We start from the raw sequence: 10,651 nt of genomic DNA, 5'->3' as shown, positions 1-10,651 counted from the left end.
GGTCCCAACAGGGGCACTGACACCTACCTGCTACATCAACTCAAGGTGAGAAGAGAACCACTTTCTTTAAATCTTTTTTTTTTTTTTAATGGCACTGTAGCTTTAAAGACTGCTTCTGCGAACTTGCTAAACTTTTATGTTCCTGGTACACAAATCAAATGAGTCCCAGGACGCGTGTTCTCCTCCAGGGGGTTATTTTACAATAGTCACAGCATGTGAAATGAATCTTTAGAAATCGGCGATTTCGAATATGCCAAATTACGCTCAGGTCAGTGAAGTAGCCCAAAGAACTTAAGAAAGAAAACACATAAGTATGGGAAACATTAGTTCATTGGAAAAGGATTTTATTTCACCATAAAAATGCAAACTGGAATAAACACCATCTCTCCTAAGGCGGACGATACAGCTATTTTTAAGTATTTCTGAGCTTCACTCAGAGAAGCCAACGATTATAAAATTTAACATGTTTGCAGCATTAAATCTGAAACGTTCCAAGTAAAAATAATTTAGCAAAACGGTTTCTTAAAAAAAACCACACAGGCTAACCTTGACTAGGAACCAAAACTAACTTTCATCAACCTTTTTTTTTTTTACGCTGAATTACTTGAATTTGTAAAAAAGTGAGTGTCTGGGACCCTCCGCACCACTTCCGCACCTGCCCACACCTAGAAAGATGGCACATCTGAGTTTCCGTGTTGCAGAACGTACAGCTTCCCCGCCGATGACTTATATGCACCAGAGCCATTTTCCTTTGGCATCCCACCCAAACTCTGTTCCCAATCCGTTGAACTTACAAATGAGGGAGAAAACCAAAAAACAAAAAAACACCCGCAGGGCAAGACTTCCTCGTTTCCACGCCCCGTGGGGCTGCGGCCGCCACACTGGACAGTCCGTCCCCGAGACGCGACAGGCGGCTCCCGTGAAGTGAGTACGAGAGGCGTCTCCGAGCAGGTGCAGGGATTCGGCGCTGCCAGCCTGTGTGCCCGGGGTGGTCTGCAATTCTCACGGCGGGCGGCCTACGTGCTCCTCCTGATTCAGAGAGGGCTGCTGACGTTAAAGCTATTGGATCAACAGTTTTAAGGGAAACGAAAGCTCGTGACCGCGGACGATGCCTCTGAACTAGACCCACGGCCACGAAGGAGAGGAGACTGGAGGCGCTGCCTTCCTCACCAGGGGGCTCCCTGGGTGTGCTGGGGAGGGGGGGCGTGGGGGGCGTGGGGGCAGCGAGTTGCAGGACGTGCGCTCCCCCGTCCTGGTCCTCCGGGACGGCTGCCTGGGCCCTCCGTGCATTACCTGTTCCAGGTGCTGCGGTGCCGGCTGGGGGAGCCCGAGCGCGACCTCTCGCTGCGCCGGTGGCGGCTGCGCTTCCTGCCCGAGCTGCCCCTGCGGTCCCGGTCCCGGCTCCTCTCCCGCCGGCCGTGCCGGTCTCCGCTGTGGGACCTCCGCGACCGGCCGTGCTCGTGCTCGTGCTCGCGCTCGCGCTCGGGGCTGGCGCTGCGCCGGCGGGGGCTGCCGTCCTGGTGCGAGCGCTTCCGGTGCGGCCGCCGCTCCTTGTGCGGCCTCGCGTCCTCCTGGCTGCCCGCCCGCCGCGGCCGGCTGCGCTCCCGCTTGGGCCTGTCGTCGCTGCCCCGGTCCCCGCTGGCCCGGCCGCGGCCCCCGCTGGGCTCACGGTTGCACTTGTCTTGCTCGGAGCGCGCGTCCTTCCTGGGCGCGCTCTGCTCGCAGGCGGCGGGCGCAGCCTTCGGCTGCTGGTTGTTGTCGGGGATGCAGGCGAGGACGCCGGGGCACCTCTTCTCGGCGGGGCCGGAGGGGCCGTCGTCGCCGGCGACCCGGCGAGGCTGCTGCCCCTCCTTGCTCGCGGCCTCCTCCTCCGCGGCGCTCCCGTTCACGCTCTGGGCGGGGCCGGGGCCGGGGGCGGGGCCGGCGGCCGGCGGCCGGGGCAGGGCCTCCCGGGGGCCGCAGGGCGGGGGCGGGGCGGCGCCCGCGCAGCCGGCCGACACGGTGTGCAGCATGTCCAGCACGGGCTGCAGCAGGTGGGCGTGCGAGGCGCCCGGCTCGGCGGGCGCGCGGGGCCCGTCCGCCTTCTTGCTGAGCAGGATGCTGAGCAGGCGCTCCCGCAGCTCGCGCTCCCGGCGCTGCAGGCCCAGCGCGCGCTCCTTCTCCTCCTCCACGCGCCGCAGCTCCGCCTCCTGCAGCCGCCGGCGCTCCTCCTGCTGCTGCAGCCGCAGCGTCTCCTCCTGCTGCTCCTGCGCCCGCAGCTTCACGGCCTGCGGGACAGAGGGGGCCGCGCCTGAGCTGGGCTCTGAGCCCGCACGGACGCTCCGAGGCCGCGCGGCTCTGCAGACGGACGGCCTGGGGGGCCTGGGGGACCGGGCCGGCGGGTGGCCGGCTGGAGCCTGGCCCGCCCCACCTGACCTGACCACGCCCGCGCGTCCTGCCCAGCCGGGAGAGGAAAGCCCTGGCCAAGCTCCTCGCCGCAGCCCCGGGGCGGGCCTTCTGCGCGGGCCGGGCCCCTCCGGCTGGCGGACAGGGCCTGCTGTCGGTGCGAAGGTCGCCGGCCACGGGGAGCTGAGATTACGGCGCGGAGGCGCGGGGCCGGGCCTGCTCAGGGTCTTCAATATTCACCATGAAACAAGAACACGCTGCCACAGGTCTCAGCGCGCCCGCCACGCTCCTTCCCGCGGACTGATCACAACTGTAACCAGACAACAGGTTAGGGTCGCCCCGCGCCTCACTCCGCGGCCCGCCTGAGCACCACGAGCGCCCAGCAAGGTCCGTCCACGCCCCCGGCCCGGCTCGCGGGAGTTACCGGCCTGGCCTCCAGCAGGAGCAGCGGGGGGAACCGGGAGGGCCGTCCGCACAGCGCCGCTGAGACCCGTCAGCTCTGCAGCTGCGGACCGAGGGGGCACGGCCCGGCTCCAGGCGCCTGGCTTCCCGGGGCCCCGGCGAGGACCGCGCATCTTCCGGCCTCCGCCCCGACCCCCGGCAGGCGGTACCTTGGCGCGGCTCAGCAGCTCGGTGACGAGCCGGAGCGACTGCAGGTTGCGCTGGGCTAGCAGCAGCTTGCGCTCCTCCAGCCGGATCTTCTCCTGCAGCTTCCGCTGCGCCTCCGCCTGCAGCTTCTCCAGCTGCTTCTGGCTGCGGCGCAGCTCGCGGTCCCGCTGCTTCTGCTCGCGCCTGCGCAGCTTCTCCTCCCGCTTCCTCTCGCGCTCCTGCGCCTCCAGCTCCTTCTGCTTCCTGCGCGAGCGACACACACGGGGCTCCGTGAGGCCCGCGGGCCGCGCGGGGAAGGGGGCCCCGGGACGGCGATCGCGGGACTCATCATCTCAGCGCTTTATCCCCGGAGAAAGTTCAGCCGCATCCGAGGACCCGAGGAGCGCGGGGCACAGGGGGTGAGAGTTTCCGGCGCCGTCCGAGGGAGAGTCTCGCTGAGTGCGACCCCAGCCCGGAAACGTGAAGAAAGGGACGGACGGCCGGGGAGGACGCGTCGGAAGCTGAGTTTTGAACAAGATGCACCGGGCTGGTGGAGGGGCGACGACAGACGGACGGGGAAAGGGCTGCGGCAGCGGCGCGGAGCGCGGGGAGACGATGCCCCTCCGCCGGCCGCACGCACCCCGAGCACAGAGCCAGCGTGCTGGACCGGCCCCAGTCCCAGTGGCAGCGGAGACACCCGGCCCGGGCTTTCACACCCCGGGAACCCGTGGGCCCTGAGCGGGAGGGAATCAGCAACGTACACGGCCGCAGGAAGGTTCCGGAAGCAGCGAGCTAAGGGCAAGACCAAACACGAGAGACTGTACTGCATGGCCTTTCATAGGAAGTGGTAGAAACGACAAAGGCAAGGGGACGCAAACCCGACCCGGTCTGCCCTGGGGTGTCCCCCGATCAAGGGGTCCCGAGAGCACGCACTGCCTGGGGACACCCTGCGAGGTCACTGCATACACACGCCCTGGAGACAGCGACTGTTCCATGAACACCCCCGCACCACACCCGCCAGCCTAGACCCTAACAACATCCTTTCCTCGTTCGGAAATGAGGATGCCACCGAAAGCAGGATGGCTCCAGACCCCCAGGGAAGGTCTGAAGACCAACGGATGTCTCCACCCGGCATACCCGCATCTCCCTCGAGCTTTAAAGTTCGCCGAGTCGCCGGTGGGGCCGGCACAGCAGAGAGGCGAGGTCGCTCTGGGCAGGACCAGACACAGAAGAGACCCCTGAGGCCAGGAGGCAGACCGTCTGCAGAAGAGCCGACATCACTCCCAGGGCGCCAGGCCCGGACGAGGAGGCGGGAGGACCCAAGCTCACCCGGACACGGAGGAGGGGGGCGGGCTGGGCACCGAGGCCGGGCTAACGCGGGGAAGCAGGACAGCTCGAGGGTGCCGGTGTCCAGGAGGCCACACACACCTGAAGGCCTCCCGCAGCAGGTGTCCGTCAAGAGCTGCGGGTCCTAGAGGCCTCACGGGCCTCAAGTGACCACAGCCCTCAAGCGTGGAGCTCATGGCCCACGACCTGCCACGACCAGGAACGTGACCGCTGCTGGCCGGCTGCACTCCGTTCCTTATGAACACCAGAGGACCCAGACACGCCCGCCCGTGATGGGGCGCAGACGCCGAGGCTCCGCCCCACAGCCCTGCCCACCAGAGCGCACCCTGGGCGCCTCCCGGGCCCACCGCTCGTCCCAGGCCAGGCCTGCCCCCTCCGCGGCCACAGCCGGGGCGCCGCCCTGCGGCTGTGAACCCGGGTCCTCGCCAGGACGTATCCTGCTCTCTGTCCTCAAAGGCCACTCTCAGCCCCAGGTCCCCGCCCGCTTTTCCTGCCATTAAGGTCAAGCAAACTGCCTTTAACGAGACCTCAGAGCTGCTGTCAGGAAGGCCGTGGGGTAACTTCTACGCCCCCCAGCTCGGGGGCCTGTGGTCACGGTCTAGCCTGGAAGAGGCAGGACAAGGCCCGTTTGGGACAAGGGCGAGTGGGTGGTCCGCACGCCACTGGCGCTTCCCGGTTCTGCCTGAGGGGGCCGTGCTGGCGCCGCGGCCCGGTTCAGTGCGCGATCCAAACCGTCCCTGCCAAGGGCCGCCTCCTGAGGACAGCCACGCCGCGAGCACGGCCTACACTCCCCGGGCGCCCGTTCCTCTCTCTGCACCGACGGCCTCACTCCGGGGCTCCTGGCCCCCGACCAACGGCCACACGCTCGCCCCTGCCCAGCCACCCCCGCCTCCCCACGGGAGCCACGTGGGGCTGAGCGGAGAACAGCGGCGGCGTGCGGACCCGCCACCCTGGAGCTGGGTTCCGGTGCAGACAAAGGAACTGCTACCCGCCGAGACATCTCCGCATCTGTTACTGCTATCGGTGAAGAAGGGAAATCAAAACAGGAACCCGACAGCCGGGGCAAGAGCTAAGTCAATCCAGCCAACAGGTAAACAGACTGGTGAGCAATGAACTGCCCAGATCACGCACGCCTAAGACCGAACAACACTCTGCAAAACACACGAAACCTTGACTGTAACGCACACACACACACACGCTGGAAAGAAACAACAAGCGCACAGCAGCCGTGATGGACCAAGAAGAATCTCTCCTTGTTTTCCAAAATGCAGGTAGTATCGTTGGTCAGGTTGCTTTTATAAGTCACAAAGTAAAAGATAAAAGGGGGAAAGGTCGTCCCCCGAGTTTGCCTTTAGACGCGTGAACCTCAGTTACTCTACAGACCTACTATATGAGGCTTTTTTGTTAAAACCCGCGAGCGTCATCAGTTCTATACTTCACTTAAAAGCAGCTTCAGCCTGAACGCAAAAACCTGCAGAACAGCCAAGATTCCGTGCCTGTGTCGGCAGGACCCGCGCATGGCGCTCAGGGAGGCTCGGAGGGAAAGGCCCGTGCGGGGAACGGGGCAGGGGCCACGCGGGAGGCGGGCGGCGATCTCCGGGGAGGGGGCGGGGGGCGCACCTGCCCGCGGGGTCTCCGGCTGCCGCCCGCGCCCGAGCCCGCAGATGCACCCACGCCCGCAGACGCGCCCGCAGACGCGCACACAGATGCGCCCACGCCCGCAGACGCGCACACAGATGCGCCCCCGCCCGCAGACGCGCGCACAGACGCGCCCCCGCGCACAGATGCCACACAGAGGAACCCACGCCCGCAGATGCGCACAGATGCGCACACAAACGCGCCCGAGCCCGCAGACGCATGCGCACACGGCGGCCGGGCGGGCGCTCCCGGGGCGGGGCGGGGCGGGGCGGGGCGGGGCGGGGCGGGGCGGGGCCCGGGCAGGACGCACCTCTCCTCGGCCCTCTGCCTCTCCTCCGCCTCCTTCTCCCGGCGCTTCTGCTCCTCCCGCTGCTGCTCCAGCTCCTGAAGCTTCTGCCGCTCGAGCTGCCGTTTCTTGATGGAGGCGTCGCTCAGATGTTTGGTCGAATCGAAAGAAACCTTCCGAGGGAGAACGGGGCGGGTTGGGGCGGGTTGGGGCGACCCGAGAGCCTCCCTGACGGTGGCAGCCCCGCCCGCCCGCGTGAGGCCGGCTCCCCCAGACCCTCCGCAGGGAAGGGGCTCCCGGGACGCCCTCCCGCTGAGTGCCCGCGGGCCCCGAGCCTCACAGCGCTCGGGACCCGACTCCGCCCGAGGGAAGGGGACCACGAACCAGAGGGACACCCCCGCACCCGTCCACTGCTCCGGGTCACTCCTCCTCCCGGGAAGCCCCGCGTCCGGCCCCGCAGCCAGGCGGCCGCACCTCCACCGCCCAGGCGCCCGAGCCGCCCGGCACGAGGCACAGCGCACGGCCGTAAAAGAGCCGTCGCCTCGTCTCAGGGACGTGTGGGGGCCTGCGGTACGCCGGCCGGGCCCGGCTGGAGCTCCTTCCAGGGCGTGCCCGCCCGTCCCCCCGCGGCCACGGGAAGACGCTGGGCTCCCTCACGCCCCCCTGAAGACGCAGCTTCCGTGAGAAGAACGGGGCCGCCCGCTCCCCTCCCCGCGCCTGACGTCCTGCAGGACGCGGGCCTGCCGCTGGGGCCTATCCCCCGCGGCCCCGCGCGCACCTTGATGTTGCAGGCCACGGCCTTGCCGTCCTCGCCCTTGTACATGAGCTTCATGCCGCGCAGGGCGCTCATGGCCTGGATGAAGCCCGCGTACTCGCGGTACTGCACGTAGGCCTCGAAGTTCAGGTGGCCCCCGAAGCTGAAGGTGTGGAAGTTGCGGCCCGTCATCTCCTCGCGGTAGGGGTCCAGCATGGGGATGTCCACGTTGCGGATCTCCCCGAAGCGCTCAAACACCCGCACCAGCACCCCCTCGCTGGGCTTCTCGGAGCCCGACTCCTTCAGGGCGAACCACTTGCAGGGCAGCCCCTCCAGGTGGATGGTGTCGGGCCGTTCGCCCGGCAGCGTCTCGTTCATGTCCTTGGCGTCCCGGAAGAAGGAGTCCCAGTCGTGGCGGGTGGGGAAGTCGATCTTGAACTCGGCGGCGCGCACCTTGAGGATGTCGGAGAAGCCGCTGAGCTTGATGGTCTTGCCGTCCAGGCAGGCCAGAAAGGACCTGACCAGGCTCTTGTTCTCCACCTCGCCCTCGAAGCGGATGAAGTCCATGGTGCTCTTGGAGATGCGCAGCGTGGAGAACTGGTGGTTGTGCACCATGCCCTTCAGGCGCTCCATCACCTCCCAGTTGGAGATGGACTTGCCCGGCTGCTTCAGCTGCGGGAGCGCCACGCTGATGGTCATCTTTGTGATGGGCTTCAGGTACAGGCCGTAGGGAGGGCACAGCTCCACCGCCTCGGACGTGTCGTGCACGATGGTAGCCGCAGCCATAGCCGGGACCTCAGGCCTGAAACACACGCGCGCGAGGGGTCAGGGCCGGGCACCGGGGCGAGGTGTCCCAGGCTGGCCGGTGCCGCGGGCCCAGCGCAGGGAGGCAAGTCTGCTCTCTGTACGTCAGGCACACGGGCCTCTACGTAGGGAAAGGCCCTCAGCCCGAGACGCTGGCGCTTTTAATGAGATTACACTAAAGCAGGGGAGAAAACGGGCCGACAAAACGTTTAGGCACAGCTGGCAGCCCGACTCCTCCAGCAGCGCTACCTGCCCCCAGTACCCAGAGGCAGCTCTCCTGGGGCCAGGGCGGCGGGAGCCCAGCTCGGCGGGGTCGGTCGCTGCCCTCAGCGTACACGGGGCAGGCCGGCTCCACCCGCCACCTCCACCAGAAGGTGCAGACACCTCACGGGGGAGGGAAGGGACGGCCCAGGACAGGCATCTGGGAGGGTCTGTGGAGGAGGCGGCCCTGTGTTTCCACGGAAGAAACAGGAAGGAAGTTTCAGGCTGAAAAAAACAGCCAAGGGCCATCGACTTCAATTTCCCCACTGTGGGCAGAGGCACCCTCTCTGTGCCCAAATAAAGCATAAAAGTGACACGGCCTTTCGGAAACCGGGGGGGGTGGGGGGCCCTCCTCCCCCAGCTCTTCCCTCCTGGTGGGACAAGTGCCTGCTTCCAGAAAGCCAGGCCGCAGCAGCGCTGAGCCTGACCCAGACCCACGGACACCAAGCCCTACAGGTGGCGGCCTCAGCCGGTCTGCCCGCCCACCCGCTAGCTCTCGGAGCTCCCTCCCCAGATCCAGGAGGAACCCAAGGGGTGCGGGCCTCCCAGCTGGAGGGAAGAGCCACGTGGCAAGGTCAGGGGCACCGCAGAGGGACTCTGACCTGGGCTGAGACCTGTGACTCCCCCCTCCACAGGACCCCAAAGGCCGCAGGGAGGGCCCAAACCAGAGCCCTGGGACACCCACCCCCCCCTCCCCCGCCTGCCTGCCGGGAGCCCTGGTATTCCCAGCTTCCCTGGTCGCCTGGCTTCTCCTGCATCCTGGGCGCGACTCCCAGCCCCTTCGCTGCCCTGATACCACCAGCTGCCCCTACGCGGTCCCCAGGACCTCCAGCCCCTCCAACTGCCCCCCCGTCCCCCAGTTCCCGCCTTCCCTGTCTCGGGCCGCTGCCTGTGGTCCCGGACACCCCCGCCAACCCCGTTAACCTCGGAACCCCCAGCCCCCCGGCCCCGCCTCCTTACCTCTCTGGCACCGGCCCTGCCCTCCCCCCCGACCCCCCCCCGGGGACCAGTGGCCTCCTGGGAACGCCCGTCTCCCTGGCCGCCTTTGGCTCCTCTCCCAGCCCCCGGTGTCCTCGGCCCCAAGATCCCCGCAGACCTCGGCCCCTGCTACCTCGTCACCCCAGGTCCCCCGCCCCCGGCTCCTCACAGACCTCGGCCCTCGATTCCCCGACTCCAGGTCCCCAGGCCTACAACCCCCGCCCCCTGGCCGCCCGCAGACTCCCGACCTCTGGGTCCCCCGCCCCTGGGTCCCCGTTCCCGAGAGCCCCGCAGACCCCGGCCCTCTGATACCACGGCCACTGGGTCCCCGCCCCCAGACCCCCGCCCGGCTCGCGGGCGGAGGCGGCTGCGGACGGCGCTCACCGGCGCGGGGTTCCGCTTGCGTCCCAGGCCGCCGCCGCCCTGGCCCCAGCTCTCCGCGGGCCCCCGACGACCCTGGCAGGCGCGGCCTCCCCGCCCGGCGTCGCGACCGTCCACCGGAGGCACCCCCAACGCGACCCGCCGCCGCCGCCGCCGCCGCCGTCGCCCGCCCCTGTGACGCATCTCCGCTTCCGGCGCCGGGGCCCGCGGAAGCGGCCGCGCGGCGGCTCCCTGTTTCTCCTCCAGGCCCTGGTCCCGCCCCCAGAGGCGGGACTTCCGGAGACGAGGGGGTGGTGCCGGCCGGGGCCTCCCCTCCCCCCTCCCGGGCTTTGCACTGCTCATGCGCGAGCCCCGCCCCCCCCCACCCCCACCCCACCCCAGGCCGCTACCTGTGTTCAGGTCCAGGCGGAGGCCACACCTGGGGCAGGAGTGTGAGGCCACCTGACTTAGGACCGGGACCAGGTGTTTGGGCCTAAATTACTATTATAATTATGCATCGCACATAATATATAGTATAATTTCATTATAAACTATTATCTAATTACATATTGATTATTGTATTATAGGAATTGATTCGTTGCATAACGTTATTATATTATAAGGTAATTACATCTACATATGTAATACAATGTTAGTGTAAACATATATTATTTTTACATTTTGAATGTTTTACATTTTAACATTTATTTTTCTATAATATTTATTTTTAATAATATCTGAAAATGACACAAATTACATACCGATTATTTTTAATTACTTGACATATACTTTATGTATTTTATCATTTTAAGGTGAAGCCTAATAATATCTAAAATTTAACTGTAAATAAGTAATAATATGCTTTAGGCGTTATACGTAACATATTTCATATGTAATGAACTTTTGCATAACTTTACATGTTACATATATTTTATGCATAATAATATACATATAATTTTATGATATAAATTAACAAATTACAATTTATTAAGCTCCCACTTTATGCCAGGCGCTGCACAAGTCATGTGATTCTGATGCCCCAAATATGTCACAAGTCCCCACATTGAAAATCCAGGGTTGGGGGCTTCCCTGGTGGTGCAGTGGTTAAGAATCCGCCTGCCAATGCAAGGGAAACGGGTTCGAGCCCTGACCTGGGAAGATCCCACATGCGGCGGAGCAACTAAGCCCGTGCGCCACAGCTACTGAGCCTGCGCCCTAGAGCCCGTGAGTCACAACTGAGCCTGCGCTCT

The 10,651-nt window shown here is 65.1% G+C and overlaps 1 protein-coding gene across 3 annotated transcripts; it reads right to left on the bottom strand.

Annotated features, from left to right (window-relative positions):
• Positions 1 to 327: 327 nt before the first annotated feature.
• Positions 328 to 9,608, bottom strand: AKAP17A (A-kinase anchoring protein 17A). Of its 3 annotated transcripts, none has more exons than XM_036839870.1 (6): positions 9,426 to 9,608; positions 7,023 to 7,800; positions 6,269 to 6,417; positions 2,997 to 3,237; positions 1,294 to 2,267; positions 328 to 1,059 (listed from the first exon to the last, which is right to left on the bottom strand). In XM_036839870.1, exons 2-6 carry the CDS (start codon positions 7,782 to 7,784, stop codon positions 1,035 to 1,037), a joined length of 2,151 nt encoding a protein of 716 aa, XP_036695765.1. In that variant the 5' UTR covers positions 7,785 to 7,800; positions 9,426 to 9,608; the 3' UTR covers positions 328 to 1,034. The 3 variants fall into 3 exon arrangements, with proteins under 3 accessions (XP_036695765.1, XP_036695766.1, XP_036695767.1); XM_036839871.1 differs by having other exon boundaries at positions 328 to 1,029; XM_036839872.1 differs by having other exon boundaries at positions 328 to 2,267; positions 9,426 to 9,607.
• Between the last annotated feature and the right edge of the window lie 1,043 nt (positions 9,609 to 10,651).

This window comes from Balaenoptera musculus, chromosome X, assembly GCF_009873245.2.
Source record: "Balaenoptera musculus isolate JJ_BM4_2016_0621 chromosome X, mBalMus1.pri.v3, whole genome shotgun sequence".
NCBI lineage: Eukaryota > Metazoa > Chordata > Mammalia > Artiodactyla > Balaenopteridae > Balaenoptera > Balaenoptera musculus.
Note: the sequence above shows the minus strand (reverse complement) of the source record. Positions and strands in the feature narration are given on the sequence as shown.